This window comes from Catharus ustulatus, chromosome 7 (genome assembly GCF_009819885.2).
Source record: "Catharus ustulatus isolate bCatUst1 chromosome 7, bCatUst1.pri.v2, whole genome shotgun sequence".
Lineage (NCBI taxonomy): Eukaryota > Metazoa > Chordata > Aves > Passeriformes > Turdidae > Catharus > Catharus ustulatus.
In genome coordinates, this window is record NC_046227.1 from 459,573 (window position 1) to 480,347 (window position 20,775).

The 20,775-nt window shown below is 52.0% G+C and overlaps 1 protein-coding gene across 3 annotated transcripts; it reads right to left on the minus strand.

Moving 5' to 3' along the window:
• Positions 1 to 616: 616 nt before the first annotated feature.
• Positions 617 to 20,116, minus strand: LOC116998795 (aryl hydrocarbon receptor-like). 3 transcript variants are annotated; one of them, XM_033064905.1, is made up of 10 exons: positions 19,536 to 20,116; positions 10,721 to 10,827; positions 7,318 to 7,407; positions 6,973 to 7,078; positions 6,581 to 6,708; positions 5,834 to 6,036; positions 5,640 to 5,749; positions 5,242 to 5,383; positions 3,357 to 4,888; positions 617 to 3,245 (listed from the first exon to the last, which is right to left on the minus strand). In XM_033064905.1, the coding sequence occupies exons 1-9, from the start codon at positions 19,990 to 19,992 to the stop codon at positions 3,358 to 3,360; spliced, it is 2,874 nt and encodes a 957-aa protein (XP_032920796.1). In that variant the 5' UTR covers positions 19,993 to 20,116; the 3' UTR covers positions 617 to 3,245; position 3,357. The 3 variants fall into 3 exon arrangements, with proteins under 3 accessions (XP_032920796.1, XP_032920795.1, XP_032920794.1); XM_033064904.1 differs by having other exon boundaries at positions 6,581 to 6,711; XM_033064903.1 differs by having other exon boundaries at positions 6,581 to 6,711; positions 6,955 to 7,078.
• Positions 20,117 to 20,775: the final 659 nt, after the last annotated feature.

The window sequence follows — 20,775 nt, forward strand, 5'->3', positions numbered from 1 at the left end:
CCAGCTGGCTCAAGGCAGGAGCCTTCTTTTGCTGCAGACTGTGTCCTTATCCTGGCTGCCATTTGGGAACATAGCAGGCAGGAAGCGAAAGGGAAAAGAGGCTAACAGTAAATGTCCCCTGCTCTCCTCCTCCTGCTCCTCCATGTGTGCATCTTACCCTGCTGCAGGGAGCACCACAGCTATTCCTGCCCTTTCCTGCATGGAGCTGAGCCTACAGCTACACAAACATCCCTAAACCCAAGCACAAGGTGGGATTCTTGGAGCTGTCCTGTGCAGGGCCAGGTCTTCAGGCTCTTCTATGGCTCTGTATCTCTCCAAACTCTTTCCTCACACCTTCCTTGGCCTCATCTAGCTCTCAGGGATCAATGTGCCCCATGGGAGCACAATCCCTAAGCCAGGTATTGTGGGTTCATGTCCCATCTGGGGTGCCAGAACTGATGCATAGAAAGGCTAACCTGGAACAGAGACTAGACAGAGCAAGAGGAATGAAGCAGGTATTTATTGAAAGAATACACTTTGGGCAGTGTAAGACCCCAGCTGGGGCTACCCAAATCAAATCAAATCCAAGATGAATCTTGGTCACAAAGTCTTGACACTTCTATAAGTTTTGCTTCATTTACATATTGGGGTCAATTACCCAGCCACAGCTCCAGGGTACAAAGTCTCAGCCCCCTAGTGTGCCCTCTTTCCCTCGCCCTTGTTTCTGCTTTTTGGGTACCAGTTGTCCTTGATTCCTTGATTCTCTAGCTAGTGTCTAACTGCCCTGTGAACTTACTAACACCTAATATAAAGTTTCAGAGATACAGACTAAGCAGCAGAGATTCTGGAAAAATATAAAAACTTAAACCCAAGGCATCACTCCCTCCAGCTGTGCAAACCGGAGCACAACAGCACAGTTGCCCAACTCCTCTTTCTTACCACCACAGCTCAGGGCAGGCTGCAGATGCTGGGGTAATGAATAGAGGCATCTCCCTTGCTCCAGCCAGGTTCCCTGGGCCAGCCCAGTGTGTCAAGAATCAATGCCACAAGGCCCAGGGGAGGACAGGCAGCAGCTGGTGTGAGGATGGGCATGAATTATGGATGTGCTGGCCTACTTTGACAGCAGAGAGCACCTCCCTCCACAGAAACGATGGCTTGTGCTCCACAGGCCTCACAGACACAGTGCTGGACAAATCCACACTATGCTCACTAAAACAGAGCCCTGGAGACACAGCCAGCAGGGCTGCAGTCTTCCCGAGGTCACTGGGGTTGCACGGAAACTCACGGTGCTGTGGGGATGCATGGCAAAGAGGAGGAAAACCCTTCAGGGCAGCTGGTCATGGAATGGCTGCCCACACACAGGACCTGGCTCAAGGAGGAAGTTTGGCAGCGGTCAGGTTGTGCTCAGTACCTGGGACTCATCTGGAAGTCACCGAGCTGCAGACCCAGAGATACACTGGTGCCCTCTGGTGCCACCCCTCCATTCCCCTTCCCCAGAGCTAATTCCTCTGAAGGAACAGGAAAAAGCAGAGTAGGGCACAGAAACCACAAAAGATCAAACATTCCAGCACACCTCCATCAAAAACTCAAAACTGCCTTGTTTTGCTAAGGAAAAGCAGGTGGCAGGTAGAGGTGGGAATGTTGGAAAACTCAGCAGTCAGAGAAAACAAACCTGTGTTTTTTCTAATTTCTGGATTGAAAAACTACAGTGCAGGAAAAAATCAGCTCATTTATCTGAAAAGGTATTTTCTATTACATACTAGAAACTATGTATAGAGACTTTATATAAATACAAATACTTCATGCTTCAATATATTTATATGCAACTTTACATACCCATAATATATATTATTACACAAACGTTGTACATGGTTTTCTAGACACTCACCCATCTCTGTCACATTTCAAACATCCGTAGCAGGAGCTGGCAGATGGACTGTGTGCATCCCAAAGGTTCCAAGTGCTCTTCAGGATCCCTCCCAACCCAACCCATTGTGTCCCAGGGCTCCAATGCTGCAAGCCAGCACACCCTGACATGCTCCAGATTGGGAAGAGTCACAACCAGCAAGGGAAAGATCAGAGAGAAGCTCCAAAACTATTTATTGAAACAAAACCAATAGGAATTAACATGAATCCAAAGCTGGGTAAGCTCATCCCTCCTCCTGCTTTGTCAGGTTTCTTAAAGGGTCACTGTGTTCCTGATCTTTTAAACAACCTTTCATCCCATTCCACAGGATACTGCTTTAGGATGGTAAGAGGTTGTTTCTTCCTTCTACTGGAGTGGCATAAAAATAAATTTGTCAACTCATATTAGACACGTATATGGGCTGTGGGGTTTCTTTCTGTGGGAAAATATCATCTCTCAGTATTTATGATTAAGTAGCATTATACTGATTATATGACTGGCATTTCTGTTTTTTAACTGGAAACTTTGAGACTTGAAGGCTGAGGGTACCTGAGAGGTCAGCACCAAGAGAGAACCAGTTTAGCAGCCAATCTGGGCATGTCTTGTAAAGTATAGCAAGGCCCAGGGTGTTTGCTAGAGGAGCTCTAACCTGGATCCCAAACACCATAAACACCTGGGACACAGGGAAAGCTGGGCTGGGGAAGGACCCGAGCAACACAAGAATACCACGCAAGGCTCATTTTCCTTATAAAATAGACAATATCTGTACAATGGGGCCACAACCACAGGTACCTGGCTGGAATGGCAGAAAACTTAATACCAGAGGTAAAAACTTCTGTCTCTTTCTTTAGGACAGGCTTTAGTGAGGTTTGTATTGATGCTGGATCATGCACATAAATACAAAGCTTTGGTTGCATTCATGAGCTGACTTGCAATCACAACTCAGCTTGCTCCAGTGCCCTGGGAAATGTCCTCCAGCCCTGCTGCTGTCCCTCCCCAGGCCAGGGACACCAACATGGGAAACAGCACAGGGAGCATGATGGTGGGAAGTTGAGAAAAGGGCAAAAAGCCCCAGGTGAGCCAAAGTGACCGACATCAATAGCACTGGCCAGATGTGCACAGCAGTGAGGAAGGTTTTTTCTCTCCAGCTTGAAGGTGGCTCCTTCTCCAGAGAACAGTCCTGCTTTGTCCACTCCTCTCTCTCCTAGAAACAAAAGTTCTCCGTGGAGGTGTGAGGTGGAGGTGGCAGAACTTCTGCCTGGGGCTGAGGCTGGCAGGGCAGTGCCACACTTTGCCCCAGCACTGAGTAGTCTTGGGGCAGTCCCATGGGAGAGCTGGGCAAAGCACAGGTGCTGTGGGGCTAGGAGAGAGACAGAACAGTGGTGAGGCACTCTGCAGGGGGTTATCAGCACTGGCTGGGTAGATTCCCAGCACAAAAAACACTGAGCCCCAGATCAGAGAAAGGCTTTACCTTACGCCTGCCCTCCTGGCTCGGTGCAGAGGCGTGTGTCCCATAGGAATTCAGTCTCCAAAGAGCTGCTGATGCTCCCAACATGCCCTGCAGCTGTGCTGGGGAAAGGGTGCTGGGGCACAGAGGGAACAGAACTCAGCTGCTTTTCAGGAGTAAGTTGGTAAGAAGGGGTAAAAAAGCTGGGGTGTGGAGCCATCTCCTCCCAGGAGTCCCCACTGCCAGCACCTTCCACGCTACATAATCCTTTCAGGTTGAAGTGCTCTGGGGACATACCCAAACAGCCCTGAGGCTGGGAGATCACCTCTTGGCCGAGGCCATGAACACCAGGCTGAGGTGGAGACCCCAGTACTGGGCAAGCATAGTCCTGCCATAGGCTGGGGTGTGGAGAGGAGCTGGGGCTGTGGTCACACACTCCATTCATTAGCAAGTGAGTGTGTTTCAGCCGGTCCTGGCACTGGCTGGGGAGGGAGAAGGACTGGCGGGCATCCTCCTGGAGGGGCTGCACAGCTGGCAAGTCTCTCTTTAGCTGCTGGGCCCCGGGTGACTCCTGCGGGCAGGGGGCTCTTGGTGCTGAGCTGGGGGCCCTGTCCCATGGGGTGCCCTGCCCTGGCTGGAGGAAGTGGGGCACAGTCTCTTCCCCAGCTGGTCTCCACTGGGAGCCACTGGAGGGCTCTTCCTGCTCAGCCAGCTCCAGGACCAGCCCTGGCACAGCACTGAGGGGCTGCTCCCACGGCAGGATGTGGGGCTGGCCCAGAGCAGTGCTGGGCTTCCCTGCATGCTGTGCCAAGTGACACCTTGAGTCCTTGCTCTCTGTGCAGCACAGAGCAGTGCCTCCCTGTGGGCTGGGGGATGTGCCTGGCAGGGGACAGACCTGCTGCCCTCCCTCATGCTCATTAACTGGATGGCTGGGGACGTAGGAGAGAATCTGCTCGCTGGTCAGGCTGTTGTTCAGGGACGGACACTGCTCTGAGTCCATATTGACCATCACCATTTTCTCATCCGGCAGCAGGAGCTTCAAGTCCTCAGCATTCAAGCCCAGGCCATCCAAAACACTGAAGAGCTCGTTGGAACAGCTCTCATCACTTTTAATTGAGAGCAAGTTCATGGTGGCCAAGAGAGGGTCCTCCTGCTGCAAATCCAGCAGCTTCTCTTGGAGGCTGTTGCCACTTAAAGAAGCTGGAGCTGTGCCCATACTCCAGGCACCCCCTCCTGCACCTGGCAAGGACACACCCCCAAGCTGGAAAGTGCTGAAGGAAGGATTCAGGGTGGGAGATGGATGGGAGGCATACACTGCCTTATCCTGTTGCATCACACTGCCCAGCAGGGACCTGGGATCAATACCATTCTTCTGGGAACGCTCTACATGGCTGCAGGAGGGCTTCTTGGACTTGCAGGGCTTCCCTTTGCTCTGGAAAAGGTCAGGGAGGCCCGGGAGAGGGTGAGTGCTTTGGTATAGAAGCGCCTCTCCTGTAGCAAAGGTAAAGGGAAGATGCGTGGACCGCTTCCGAAGGTGCTCTCCTCCTTCTTCATCTCTGTAGGGCAGGAAGAGGACACTGTGGCTGACACATGCACAAACCCACCCCACAAGTGCTTCCACAATGGGCAACTGTGATCCCTGCAAGCCAATGTCCCTTTGCTGCAGCCAGCATGCATTCACACAAATACACACACACAAAACCCAAACATCTACAGCACAACCAAACATTACCCCTACTGAGGGGTAGCCTTGGAGATGGCGTGTGGCTGAACAGCACCAAGCCCAGAATCCCACAGTTGCTCCTTTAAAAGGCACAAGCAGCAACGCCAAATGACATCCTGCCCTGCTCAAGACATCCCAGAGCCATGGAAAAAGCCAGACTGTGCCCATGCCAGCCCCAGCACGTACACGAGGGGTCTCTGTGTGACCATGATGTACTCAGGTTTGCCGTTCTTGTAGACGAGCCGTGCGTTGGCCTGCACCCACTTCCAGCAGTTGTCCTTGGTCAGCAGCCGGAACACTGTCAGGCCGCTCTCCCCTGTCCTCATCACTGCCGGGAGGAAGCACAAGGGCTGTCACCAAGGCACACTGCCCTTGCCAGCTGAAAACAGCAGCAGCACAGCTGGCATGCACTATCCAGCTGAACATCCCTTGCTGCACTCCTCCCCAAGCTTCCTGCAGTAACAGGAGCAGCACAGCAAAGCACCCTGTGGGGAAAGAGCCACTAGGCTTGACAGAGCAGAACACAGAGTTGCCCCAGTCCCAGCCCACTCATCAGCACAAGTGACCAGGGAGGGGACTCTTACTCCTGACGTGGTTCTCAGCACAGTACAGCATGTCAGCAACATGGACAAACTGGTATCCAGTGCCACATGTCCGCAGCTCTGCCTCAGTGTAGCCCAGGACGGTCTTCCCCCTGTGAGAGACAGCACACCCAGCTCAGAGGCAGGGCGTGGGGGTGGGATGTCTGGAATGGAGGACTAGAAGCTCTGCTGCTTACTTGGCATCGCACGCCAAGGGGGTGAAGTCCAGCTTATGCTTGGTCCTGAAGATCATGTTCTTGGTTCGGATCTGCAGGAGGGATGGGGGCTGCAGGGGCGTGGAGATGGCAAACAGAGCGAGCTGGCGGGGCATGGCTGAGCCATCTTCAGACCTTTTGGTCTGCCCATGAAGGAATTTTAGCCTGCCTTGAAGGTTTAAAGCCTAGGAAGAAAAGCTCAGTGTTATGCAGAAAAGTGAGAAGTGAGCTGCACAGAAAGCAAGACATCTGTCTGCAGAGTTAGTGTAAACAGAATCATGGAATCACAGCATGGTTTGGGTTTGGAATGACCTTAAGGATCATCTCATTCTAATCCCCCTGCCACTGGCCAGGACACCTTCCACTATCCCAGGTTTCTCCAGGCCCTGTTTAATCTGGCCTTGGACACTTTCAAGGATGTAGCCTCAGCTTCTCTGGGCACTCTGTGCTCTCCCAATGCAGAGAGGAGGAGGGATGTCCCCCATGTACTTGATCTTAAGACATGCTTTTAACAATCAAAACGCGGGGCAGAAAAGCACTTTTGTTCAAGATTCAGCATTTCTGAGAGGAGAGGCTGTATGTAGGTACAGGGAAAGTCTCTTGCTGAGAGAGGCAGGTGCTTCACATGGCAGAAAGGAGCATGGGATCTTCCCAGTGCGTAGTTTCAGTGACAGCATGAACCCCTGTGCTGAGCCTGCCACTCTTCTGCTGGGGAGAGTCTGTACTCACCAGGAAACCAGAGGAATTATCCAGGAGGCAGCGAAAGCGGCACACAAAGCTTCTCTCCAGGAAGGAAGAGTTTTCTGGGGGCAGCTGCTCTGGCTTGTAAATGGCAGCAGAAGAACCAAGACTCTTCCCTGCTGTAGAAGAGAAGGACAGAGAGAGGATCAAGCAAGGATTCACCCCAGCTGGGTTGGAAGTCCCCAGCACTGGGCACTGCAGCAGTTTGCAAAGCACAACAACAGAAACTGGGGGAAAACCACAACACTTGGATGAATCTGTGGTCTGAGCAAAATGGGTGCAGTGGTGAGAGCAACCTGGGCTCCCAGCACCCCTGGGGAGCCACACACCTTACGTCACCCAGGATGGCAGCCTGCCTTTACCTGCTGGAGAAGGCTCACCCTTGGGAGTGCCTGGTGGGTCCAAGGCCCAGTGGAGGTTGCGCCTGAACTCTGGCTGGTCCTCGGTGTGGATCAGCTCGAAGATGCTCTGGTGCATAACATCTGTCTAGAGGGGACACGCCACCTTGTGAGCTCTGCAGCCTGTCCTCAGCGCCAGGTTTCATGTCCCACCTGGAAACAGCCTGGCACAGCCACAGTCCAAGTTCCCAAGACCAAAGAAAAACCCCAAACTGCTCCCTGAAACCCTGTGAACCCTGCAGAGCCTCCTCCCTGCAGTGAACTTAGGGCTATTCTCCACCACCAAGGAAAAAGCAACTCTCAACAGCAAGTCAGAGTCCCACCAACCTGATGAAATCCCAGATAGTCCTGGATTGTATGTGAGGAGTAAAATATCAGCCCTTCTGATGTCACCACCAGCACAAAGCCATTAAGAGCCTGTAGGAGAGAGGAGATCAGCAGGTACAGGTCACGATCACATCACTTTGCCAGCATGATACTGGTCACCCAAAGCGTGCCAGCAGGCAGCTGAGCCACCACAGATGGCCTCTCTGAGGTCATGCAGCTCTTCCATACAGCTGGCCCAAGCATACCCTAACCCAGACTGATGGAAAACTGCACTTCCATCCTGGGAGCATTTACTCAGACTCAGCTTTGGACATTTATCTCATCCTGTGCAGGGAGCCGATAAAAACCTCTGAACTTCTTGCAGGATGAAAGCAGACATCATCAGGAACTGGTCCATTCTGGTGGAAACAAGATGTTTTCAACAGCCTTCACAGCTTTAACAGCTGTGTGTGGCCTTCCCAGGTTCCAGAGGAGTGGCCTGGAGAAGGCCACTGTTCATGGGCAAGGAGCAAGGCCAAGGAAGGTGTTGTCTCCACTGCCCACTCTCCTCAAGGTAGCCAGTGCTGAAAGGGCCTTAACCAGTGGAAATAGAAAAGCCAAAAGCTAAAGCATAAGACTTTGGATTTAAAACTGCAGCAAAACCAATGTGATTTTTGAAAAGCCAGTTTCTTCCAAAGCAGCAAGGGAACTCAGGCTGGGTCTGGTGCCTGAACTTGGGGGAAAGCCACAGGATCTCTGGGTAACCCCAGAGCACCTTTTCCTTACAGCCAATACATTGCAGAATCACTTAGGCTGGAGAATTCCTCTAAGATCACCACCTCCAAGATCACTTCCTCTGGAGCACTACCTGGTTCATGCACACCCCACACCTCTTAGGGCCGAATGCTGCACTCCGCTTTCACAAAATAAATACCCAAAGCTGCTGTGCCTGTGTAGGTATGAAGCATCATACCCTCCCCCAAAGAGAAGAGCAAATGCAGGCATCAATCTGAACTTTCCATTGCATTTTTAATGTTATACACTTAGACATTTCACAGGTCCTTCCATCCACCCCTCAAGCCGCAGGATTGCAAAGTCAATGTTCAAGGGAGCACTGGGCTTCCTGGCAGGAATGGGCTGTGCTAATCAGAGCCTCAGTCTTACTCAAGAGGGACTCATTGCTACCAGTTTAATAAATTCGGGAAGTAATTTGGGTGTTTTCCCCACAGCTTTTAAAAACCCCACTGCTGGCAGGACAGGACACATGAGTAAGGACCAGGGTGCTGGCTGACAATGTCCTTTACACCTAGAGAAGACTAGAAGGGGCAAAGGAACTTCTCTACCAGTTTGGGAGTGCAGCTCCCTTTCAAGAGCCCTGGTTTTCCATCCTTGCTCTCTGGCAGCAGGCAGGAGCTCACAGGCAGAACACTGCTGACACAGGCACTGGCAGGATCAAGGGAAGCACCCTCAAGGCACAGCACCAACCCTTGCAAGCCTCTGTGGCACAAGAGCCCAGGGCTTTGGAGACATTGTCATCCCTCCTGCCAGGGCTGAGAGAAGCCCCATAGCAGTACTCCCTGAGCCCAGCTGGCAGAATCACTCTGTGGCTCAGTGTCCCCAAGTCTAAAAATCCTGAGTCAGCCAGCATACACCATCAAGCCCATAGTGCTGCCCAAGAGCAAGGGCAGTGAAACTTCATGAAAATCATTGGTTTATCTTCCCAGAAGCTGAAGAGCTTTCAACGCCCTGACACCACCACATGGCCACCCCTCCCCTAGGGGCAACAGATCACCATGGGGGCACTGTGGCAGCACGAAGCAGGACCTCTCTGGAAGGCAGGTGTGGCCTGCAGTGTGGGCCCTGTGGGTTTTTCAGGGCCAAAACCATCCTGTACCACTAACCTGTCAGGGAAACCACAGCAGCCAGACCTGGTCTGCTTCCCCTACTTCATAATGTACAGACATCAGCATTAATTAGGGCCTGGCATGTAGCCTCAGCCAAGTCCAGCTATTGTTGCTGCCAACTCCTGTTTCATTGTCCAGGTCAGAGTTTCTCCCCCCTCTCCCCTCCCTTTATTCCAGGCACAAATGCTCTCTTATTTACTCGAGTGGATCTCAGTGTGTGGCAATCTGCTGCAGAGGTTAATTTGCGTTGCCAAATGCACTTTAACCCTTTGAGCAGCTTCAGAGGGGGAGAGGGGAAGAATCAGAGCAGACTGAGACAAAGGAAGCTTGGCCATCAGAGGTGACAGACCAGGTGGAAGTATGTTTGTAAGTATGAAGGAATGTTTCCCTGGGGGCACAGAGTCTGAGCTCCTGCCACACCCAGGGTCACACAGAGACAGAGCAGAAGCAGCTTTTCAGACCCAGTTTGGTACCTCTAAAAGGATGGTACCCAACTGTGGGAGGAGCTGATGAGGCAGGACATCAACCCCCAGCAAGCCCTGCTGAGCAGATTTGTTATATTCTGAGGGAAAACCCTCAGGTTTCTGTTTATTAACCAGCCTGGCTTTAGCACTTCTCCCACCAGACACAGAGACCCTCAGCTCTCAGACAGGACAGTAATTACACTCCATGCTGAGTGAGCGTTTGGACAGCAGCTGGGGCTGCCCAGCACACTCAGCTCATGGTGGAGGACAGCCAGGGAACAGAGCCACAGCCTGTGCCAGGCAGGCAGGACACAGCAGACCTGTGTCCTTGCAGGATCTCATGCTGCCAGAGCCTGACCTCTTCCCATTCTCTGCACAGAGGGGACAGAAGGTGACTTCCTAGCCCCTCTGAACAAACCAGCATTACCAGCTTCATCTCCAGCATCACCAAAGAAGACCACTTGGGAAAAACAGAGCTCCTGGGATACATCCACCCTGCCCCCCTCACCCCGACCCTGTGTTTAAGGAATGAGCACACAGCCCATCAGCACCTGTCCATGTGCTCAGTGTCACACATCACTTCCTCAGAATTAGGGAAGATTCCCACAATGTTTTTCTCCCTGTTTTCACCACCATTTGGACAATATTCTTCAGTCAGAATCAGTGTGCCCATGCTGAAAACTGCACTCAAACACCTTGTTCAGTCTGGTTCCTATGTTACACCTCTGGCACACTTAGACATGAGGGCAGAGAAGCAGAAAATATCAATCTCCATGCTCAGAAATCCCAAGATGTTCCCTACATACAGGCTATTTACAAATGGCAATTTTTTCCAGTAATAATGGGAAAAGCAGGGAAGAAGCAACACCATTTTTGCCCCAGGGACCTTTGGAGATCTTAAACTTCTGCCCACTGAGAAGCACTGTGAGCTACACCACATAAAATCACAAATCACCTGCCATCAGCAACAGAACAGCCTGGTTTTGAGGTAAAACTCACAGGAGCTGGAAGGGACAAGAGGAAGATCCCATGAAGGCATTTGTGAGGAGCACTAACCTGTAGGAGCAGCTCACCCTCTGGAACCGCTGCCAAGCCCAGAGCTGGTCCGGTGCCACAGGCTCCATCCCTCTGTCCTTCTTTGGCACCAGGATTCTTCAGAGCAACTGCACCAAGGAAGGGGAAGGGACATCAGTGCTGCAGGAACACAGTGCCACAACAGCTGGAATGCTGCAAGCTGGACAGTGCAGGGGAAGCCATCACATGGCCACAGCCCTTTGCTTTGCCCCTCACAAGAACCGATTTTAAGAGGATGTTTCCCCATCCCTCCAACACCCTGAAATGTTTTGGCCTGGGATTTTTTTTTTCTCCCACTGTTTTTGCCCCCCTTTTAATAACCTGTAAGTAAAAAGCAGTTAAAGCCAGGAATGCTTAAAGCAGGTAGGCATCAGAATCAATGAATTATGGAACATTAAAATTGGAGAAAAATCATAGAGCCCCACCATTCCCCAGCACTGCCAAGACCACCACCAAACCATGTCTCCAACTGCCGCACCGACAGGTCTTCTGAACATTTCCCAGGACAGTGAATCCACTACTGCTCTGGGGAGCCTGGTCTAATGCCTGACTGCTTTTGTGAGAAATTTTTCCCAATACCCAAGCTAAACCTGCCCAGGGCACAACTTGAGGCCATTTCCTCTTGTCCTATTCCTTAGTCCCTAGAAGCAGAGCCCATCCCTCTCCCCTCAGGGAGTTGTGGACAACAAGAAGGCCCCTTCTGAGCCTCCTTTTCTCCAGGCTGCCATCCCTTCCCAGCTCCCTCAGCTGTTCCTCATCAGATTTGTGCTCCAGACCCTTCTCCAGCTCTGCTCCCTTCCCTGGCCACGCTCCAGCCCCTCAATGTCTTTCTTTTTGTGAGGGGCCAAAATTGATCAGAGGATTTAAGGTGTGGCCCCAGCAACGCCCAGCACAGGGGACAGTCATTGCCCTGGCCTTGTGGGCACACTATGGCATTCCTGACCACCTGACAGATGCTGGCAACAGCAGCAGCAGTCTCCCCGACCCAGGAGGCATTACAGCAAATCCCAGGATCAGGAATGTGCCATTTTGAAGGACACAGCTCAGTCACTGATGCCTCATTACAGTTCAGCAACACAGTGGGTTTACTCAACCAAATTAAAGGCAAGCCACAGCTCACAGTGGGATAAAAACAACATGGAAAACACACGGATCCAGACACAGACACCCAAGATCCAAGAATGGTCAATGCATGATCCACACGCATGAGGGAATTTGTTACTCAGGTAAGCTGAAGGATGTACCCCTAAATTTTGTTCTGTGCTCCTCAAGAGAACTATTCCTGGGGATATATTAGTGTGGATAATAATTAAAGGGTAAGATGACAACAAGCCTGTGCATGACAGGCCTGTCCAGAGAACAGAGGTGCCCATAGGAAAGCTGGGGAGGCTCTTGCCAGCACCATGAGGACAAAGGACAGCATTTTGCCACTGGTAAACCAGCTGCTCTTGCTGGGATCAGGGAGGAAAGGTGTGAAACACCAGCTGCAGCACCACTGTGGTCTGCCAGCACACAGAGGGAGCAAGAGCTCTCTTGGATCTTTCCCAGCCCCTGGACTGCAGGGCTGCCAGGCTCAGAGGCAATGGGAGCATCAAGTGGACTCTAGAAGCAATTGGACAGCAAGCCAGAAGGCCACAGCCACCAGCACATAAACAAAGCCAGGCTCTGTAACCGGCTCTGTGCTCCCTCTGCTTTGCCAAAGCCGCTGCTGAAACTCAACTCTTCCATCTGCATAGAGCTGATCCTGAAGGATCTCAGATGCTGCAAAAGGTAGATGTTCCAGAATCAGGCTCTGGGGACAAAGTTCTTCCCCCAGGCACAGGACCATCCCAAAAATAACTTTTCTCCATTACTAAAGGCAAAGCACACTCCATTTCTCTAATACTTAGAGAAAAACCCCTGATACGGCAGCGCTCCCACTGCTTCTGGGAGCCCTGAGGAATTCCCGAAGGTCAGCCTGCCCAGACTGTTCAGGAGCTGGCCAGCGATGGGCTGACACCAGGACTGAGGTTACAGCAGTTATTTGTACAGCTGAGGGTCAGGCCCAAGCCAGCTGGGGTGGACACACACATTCGTACCTGAGGTCCCCTATCCAGACTGGAGCTCAAACAAAACCTCGGAGAGGGACAGGCTGTCAGGCAGAACAGCAAGAGAGGCCACAACACCCAGGCGGGGCTCTGTGGTGTGGACAGAACAGGTTTGTGCCAGTGTCCTTCCAGCAACTCGCTTTTCTGATTGCTGGGAGCCAAATGCAGGAGCTATGAATTATTCAGGGTCCCCAGTTTTCCTCTGTGAGCTCCCAGCCCACTGTGCTGGAGGTTAGAGATAAAAATAAACCTGGCTGACAGGAGAGCAGCCAAAAGGTGCTGCCCTCTGCTCAGGGCTCTGGTTTAACGGTTTAATGCCCCTGCAAACAGAAATCTTGATCCCATCTGCTGTCTAAAACCAGGCTTTGCTATCAGCATCTGGGCTGTGGGGCCAGAGGAGACACATTAACAGCAGAGGGCAGCCTGCTGTCCTCCTTGGGGATGTCTGCCACCAAACAGGATCCAACCACCGGGGTGTGAGGGGTAAACCAGAATTCCCACCGAGGTTTCCCCACATCAAACAGTGCCTTTTCCACCCAAGTCACCAAAGATCCCCAAAGAGGACGGGCTCTTGGCTGTGGCCACGCCAGTTTGGCATCTCGCCCGGTGTCCCCCAGCTTTGTGTGTCCATAAATAGCCCCGTGCAGCCCCTGGGGTCAGCAATTCAGCACAACTGTCACAGCACATCGGGCTGATGGAGCAGAACAAGCCAGGGAACGCTCCCTGCTGTGTGGATCCCACATTCCGCCTGGAGCTGGGCACCGGGAAAGGTGGGATGCACTCCAGGCACAGCACTCTCCTTCACCTAGGGCAGCAAGACCTAGGTGCAGCCTTTGCCCTCACTGAGTACAGTAATTTCACGACTATAAGGCGCACCCTTTTGACTAAAATTCTGGCCCGAACTCATAAGTGTGCCTTATAGCGTGGCGTGCCTTATATATGGACAAAGTTCGGAAATTTGCCAACCCGGAAGTGTGAGCCGCGAGGGGAGCCAGCAGGGCCGCGTAGCGCTGCTCCTGCCGGGTTTTGAGAAGATATCTCCCAGCCCCCTTCTCTCCACACAGCAAAAAAGAAGCTCCTGGTGGGAGCAGAGTTTCCATCAGCCACTGACTGCAAAGGAAAAAATAAAACAACTCTACCCCAAACCTGCTCCAGAGGTGTCAGTGAAGGAGAAGAAAACCAAACTGCTTCCTGACTCTTCAAGAACTGACTCTTCAAGAGGGCTGGGCCATCTGCAAGGCCACTCTCAGTCTGAGCAGGTCGTGGTGAGGGGAGAGAAAAGGACTTTGCTAACGGTGCTCCCTAGAAGCCTCCTGCCAAACACCCCAGCACGTACCAGCCACTCTGGGGAAGGATCGATTGACCGATTTCTTAACAAAATAAATCCACCTCTCTCTCCACCATTTGTGCCAATCCCCTGAAGAGCTGGTCTTACCGCATGGTATAAGTCTTTACTCCTGTGAGTGGATCTCCAGATATCCCTTTCCCATCCACTTCTCCAGCTCCTCCTTGCTTACAGGCAGAGGGACCCACAGCTCTGCTGCTCAGTATACCCACCCCCCCACATCAAAAAAACACTCAGCATTGCTTTTTCCTACATTTTATTGCTAGTAAGAGTGAAAGTACTGGAAATTTAGAAAACATGTAAATGGTGAATGAAGTAGGCACAGATTTGCTGACACCAGGCCAGAGACCCACATTCTCCCCGCCTTGTTGGGTTCTCATCAACACTGTTCAAAGCCCATTTTCCAGCCACTGGCAAATATTTCCTGACTTCCCATTTGTTAATTCATAATGGATAGCACAGTTTTACTTAACTTTGTACCTGCCACAGCCCCCTATTGGCAAAAATTTCATTAAACAGACTAATTATTTATGCCTGCCTGAATGGTGTGGATACCCAAGAACACTTGTGGTTAATAATGGATGGCCTCTTAGAAGATCTTACTGCACTTTTAGAAGCAAGGCAGCCTTGACTACATGTATCTTTTGATTGTGTCACTTGGGTCTCAAAGGGAGGAGCACATGAAGGAGTTTAGACAAGGACCTGTCACATTTTTCTCCTTCCTGTAGCATCATCAATTGTTTGAAGCCTCCCTGTCCCACTGCTCCTCCCTCAGGAGCTTTAGTGTCCATCATAGAATGGTTTTGGTTGGAAGGGATCTTAAACACCACCTAGTTCCACTCCCTACTGTGGACAGGGACACCTTCCACCAGCCCAGGAAGGATCATCCCAGCCCAAAGCCTCAGCCTGGAATTTCTTCCCAGCCCTGCCTGCCTCTGCAGGAGCCCTGATACAGCCCAGTTACTTGTAGACAGGAGAGCAGGTAGCCCCATGGAGCTCTGACAGCATCCCACCAGCTGGTTTCCTGAGAGTCAGGGAAAAGCATTCGGCAAGGAAAGCATGCCAAGGAAAACTGCCTACCTAAGAGAAGTCACAAGAGTTCCCCACCTGAAATTACTCTTCTGAGGTCAAATCATTACCTAGGCAGAGAGCACAGTGATGACAGGACCACACTTTGCTTTTCTTAAACCCTTAGGCTTCACTGCTACAGCTCTCTGCAGCGCTTGACAAAGAGCTCAGGAGGAAGGAGCTTCACAAGCGAAGGGATGATCAGCGTTAGCCTCACACACCCCATCTCAAGAGATCCCACTCATCCCTAAGCAGATGTTTCAGGGGCACAGTTATATAGTCTATAATAATGATATAATTAATAGCACATTTCCAGCCTGACATGACTGCAGCTCAGACACTTTTTGGGCCACCACAGCTCCAGCAATAACAATCTGGGTTAATATCATAGTTCAAAGGGTGAGGCTCAGCCTTGAGGCTGCACATTCATCCTACAGCAGCCACCAACAATTTTAAGATTCTGGGAAAATCCCCAAGCCCCCGACATCCATACGAGTGTTGTCTTTTAAAGAAACACAGGAGAGAAAAACTGCTTAAGTTTTGGACATGTAACCTTAAGCTTCTGTAGAAAACAGACCCATGCAGTGCTCTAACCCACACAGAGCCCAGAAAAATTCTCTGATCCACCGTCACAGACTGCAGCCAACAGTTTTTAAGGCCACAGCATGTGCCAGGGTGCTTCCCCCTCTCCTCTCAGCAAGCAACGCATCTGAGTTGCCCAGAGAGCCAGGCAGGAAGCTGCACACAGGCAGAGGTACATCTGCATCTCTGAGGATTCCCACTTCAAGGCAGGCTTAGCCCACTGCTGTGGGTTCAAATGTGCAGTTCCTGGCACCGCTGACTGACTCTTTCCTACAATTCATAAACCCTAGACTTGATTCAGAGCATCAAGAGGAATCTCACAGGTCCTCAATGAACATCAGGCACAGGACTCTGACAGGCATACGGCACCCTGGGGGGCCAGCTGGCCCCTAGGGGCAAGTGAGTGCCCTGGAGGGGCTCATACACCAGAAGGGCCAGGCTTGCTGTAGGATGAGAAGTAAAGCTGGGATGACCTTCTCATCACGCTGCAGGGACAAACCACGAGAGACACTTCTCCTTGCCTGTTGTAACATCTGCCAGTTGACCTCCCACCAGGAGGTTTAAGTGGCCCAAACTACACAGATGGCACCTGACAGCCATGTGACAAGATGCCTTTGAGGCATCTTTTTTTTCATAAAAAATCCTCCTGCAGAGCAAGACAGCAAACGTTCCCCTGGAGCATCTTCTCCCTTTCCAGAAGGTGAGGGAGGCAGAAGAGACAGGACACCTCCTCCCCTCCAAGTAGCTGGCCCTCACTCCGAGGGGCAGAACAGGGAGGGATTAGAGGGGAACAGCCCTGCCAGGCACCAGCAGAGATAAGCTGCTGGCACACAGCTGGTGTGACATGCTGTGCACCCCCCAGGACAGCAGCACATGAGCTGGGGTCCCTGTGACACAGCGCCACCTCTACTGAATCCCATGAGCTGAAAGAGCCTCCAGCAAAGCAGGGAAGACAAGGGTAGTGAATGAGAATTACAAATATTTGTTCAACAAGGCAGATAAGAAATAAGGCATTTGGGAAGACTGTTGTAGGGGAAGAGACCTGGATGAGAAAGGAGGAGGTACAAGCCTTTAAATCAGCACTGATGTTTGGTTAGCTTGAAGTCGACCTCAGCTCCTTTTGGCCCTCTTGGTCCACGTGCTGGGTTCTGGGTGGTGCTGCTTCTCCAGAAGGCTGGATGTCAGATGGGCTGGGTATCCTGCTCCCTGTCAGGATACCTCTGCCAGTGTCTCCATCCCTCCCATGATCCTGCTCCCCTCTTTCACGGTAAGGAAGCACTTTTGTGAACTTAGAATTGCAAAGTCAGGCAATGGGGGAAGGAGCTCCTCACAGAGGAGCTGCCCCATCACAAAGGGAGCCTCTTCACCTGCCATGGATCAGAAGGAGACCTTGGGCTGAAATCCCTCCTCCCCCAGAGCTGCTTCCTGCTTTGTTAAACTGGAGAGATTTGAGTGGAATCAGTCCACAAAGACACACAGGATGCTCTTGTCCTCTGCTCTTCCAAAGCCCTGCGGAAAGCCACTGCCTGACACCAGGGTGGCAGCAGAGGCACCAACCCAGCACATCAGCCTGAGGAAGGGCTTGTTTGGGTAAATAACCCTATGCAAAGGCAGCTCTTGATGATCCCTAAACCACTCCAAAGACTAAACAACAGAAGACTGAGCAGCCTTAAATCTTCCGACTCCTGCCACTGAACTGCAGGCCCTCAGTGATGCCCCCACACAAGCAGAGAGGCAGCAGGGACAGCTTCCCTTTGGACTGTACAAAGAATAAAAATCCTCACTCCTCCAGGAAAAACATATCCTTATAAAAATCAAAAGCCTTTAAGCCCATACAAACTTCCCCATATATCAGCTATGCATAAATCAAGATGGTGAAGTGACATTAAAACTGATTAATAATTAATAAACTCACAATTATTTATTCTGGCAGGGGATGGGCTAGCATAAACTTGCTGGGTGAATTGCTGTCAGCAATCACAGGCAACATCCAAGACCTGCTCCAGCTGTCTCTCCTCACAATCCATGGCAGCACATCCCAAATTTTGTCCTTGCTTTCCCATGATCATCCTTCAGGGAATGCTCAAGCAAGGTGGATAGAAAAATAAAGTAACTTAAAATCAATGATTTTGTTGATAAGCTTGCCCAGAGTTCCATTTAAGGAGCTTTTCTCCTTCCCTGCCACACCTAACCTCAAAGCCATCCCACAACCCAGGACAAATGGGAAATCGGTGCCATGGAATTAAACCAGATGGAATGACAGCAAGGGGGGGGGTGAGGGGGACCCTAAACAAATGAGACAATCTCAGAACAGTAAATTTCCTGATGACCTGGTTCAGCAAGGCAAACAACTCTCCCAGACCATTCCTTTCCCAGCTCACCCACTTGCCAATTCTTTTAAGTGGGGGGGAGGGGAAAAGCATTAAATATATTCAATGAGAAATTGTGGTGTGTCTGTGGCCTGAAAACGCAACATTTTCGAGACACTGCTACTCCACCATGAAAATCCAAGGATGCCTCAATGCCCTCCTGAGGGCTCCTCTTAATCACAACTACAGCGTGGCAGAACAGCTCCCAAAAATAAAAGATTCCCAGAAATAAAAGGCTCTCAGATAAACTTTAAGCACATCACAAGGAATTTCTGCTCACTGCCAGCACAGCAAGTCTATCAGAACACGGGAAAAAAGTCGCTTCCATGGGGAATCTCCCCAGCTGGGACGCAAAAGGCTCTGCCTCAACCCTTCTGCATAAACCGGAGTTTTCTACCTCAGTGGAACCCACAAACAAAAATCAACTTCATCCCTCCAGATTCCTCTGACCCCACGGCAGTGCCGGACGCAGCCCCAGCCTGGCAGCTGGAGACGGCACAGAAAGGAAATGCGGGCGAGACAAGGGGAAAAAAGTAGTTTTGGGGGGAAGAAACCAAAATTGGGGTGGCAAAAAGAGCAAATTCTAGGGCAGATAAAGAACAAAATATTGGGGGCGGGGGGGAACAAAATTCCAGGGATACACGGCAAAATTCCAGGGGAGTAAAGACAGGAAAGACAAAATACGAAGGGATAAAACTCAACAAAAAACAACAACAACAACAAAAAAAATCATGTGGCAGGGAGCCCCAAAATCCAAGGCTGAGGAAGAAACCAAACCCAAAATTCGAGGAGAAAAAATCCACAAAAAAAATATCATCAAACTCGGGGGCGGGTGGGGGGGGAGGGAAATCCCACAAAATTTGAGGCAGAAGGAGGGAATCAATTTCAAGGGGAAAAAAAACCAACCCAAACAAACAAACAAAAAAATAGCGACGCTGTTAGAGACAGAAACATTCGAGGGCAGAAAACCCACACAATTCAAGTGGGGGAAAGAAACCCGGCAAAATTCGAGGAGGAGAACACAAGATGGGGGGAGGAGGGGGACTGCCACAAAAATTCGAGGAGGGACTAACATGAAATTCCTGAAAGCAGAGGGGGGAAGCACGAATGTGGGAGGGAAGGAAAAGAAGCTCTTGGTGAGGGAAACACCACAAAACTTAGGGACGAAAAAAACCACTAAAACGTCTAAGCGAAAAATACTCTGTGGAGGAAAACAAATACACGAAGCATTTTGGAGGGCGGGGTGGGTAAGGAATTGCAGGAGAGGGTGACACAGGTGCAGGACAGGGACAAGGGGCAGTTCCAGGCTGGAATGGCGAGCGGGGGATGCCGTGAAGGTCCCTTACCGCCCAAGCAGCTCCTGGCGCGCAGGAAGCCGGCGCTGAGGCGGAGCACCGAGAGCTTGTCCAGCCCGGCCACCACGTCGGGCGGGAAGGGCAGCAGCCCTGCCAGCCGCTCCAGCTCCCGGTTCAGCCGCTCCCGGTGCCGCTTGGACGGGTTGGAGCCGCCGCCTTCAGCCAGGCCGGGCCCCGTCCTGCCGGGCACAGCCGCATTATTAGGGAAGGGGAACCCCCTCGTTCCTGCCCCCTCAGCCCCTGTCCTGCCGGGAACAGCCGCGTTAGCAGGGAAGGGGAACCTCCTCATCCCAGCCTCCTCAGCCCCCGTCCTGCCGGGAACAGCCGCGTTAGCGGGGAAGGGGAGACCCCTCATCCCGGTCCCCTCAGCCCCTGTCCTGCCGGGAACAGCCGCGTTAGCAGGGAAGGGGAGACCCCTCATCCCCTGTCCTGCCGGGCACAGCCGCATTAATAGGGAAGGGGAACCCCCTCATCCCGGCCCCCTCAGCCCCTGTCCTGTCGGGAACAGCCACATTATGAGGGAAGGGGAACCCTCTCGTCCCGGCCCCCTCAGCCTCTGTTCTGCCGGGCACAGCCGCATTAATAGGGAAGGGGAACCCTCTCGTCCCGGCCCCCTCAGCCCCCTAGCCCCCACTCACGCCCGCTGCACCGGCTTCCTCCGCCTACGCCCCGCGTACATGGCCGGGCCGCCAGCGCCCGACGCCGCTCCCTCTGCGAGAGAGAGAGGCAGCGAAAGGAGATGGGAATGGGAGCGGCCCACCTCCGGTGATAGGGGATGGACGGGGATCTGGGGGTGTGGGAGGATTGGGAGCAGCGGGGAATTGGTGTGTGAGGGAGCTGAGAAGGACTCTGGGAGTTGAGGGGGCACCGGGAGCTGATGGAGAGATGATGGGTGGGGCTAAGGAGGAGGTGAAGGCGTGAGAGGGCTGTGGGTGGGGATGTGAGGGTGTCCCTGGGGAGGTGGGGGCCGCACCACGGGTGCTAGTGGCTCGAACAATCCACCTGGTGCTTTGTCAGTGATACATACAGCGACCTGCCAGGTACAGAACGGGTGGGTGGTAAGGGAAGAGGCTGGTGAGAGGTAAATCCTGCGATGTGGAGTAAGTCTTTATCATGCCAATGACCTTCCTCACGTAATGGCTCAGCTATGAAAATTCCGCTCCCAAGTACGGGGACATCCACACATAAGCTGAAGTTCTCATCTCGACTGATGGGCTATAATTAATTCAAT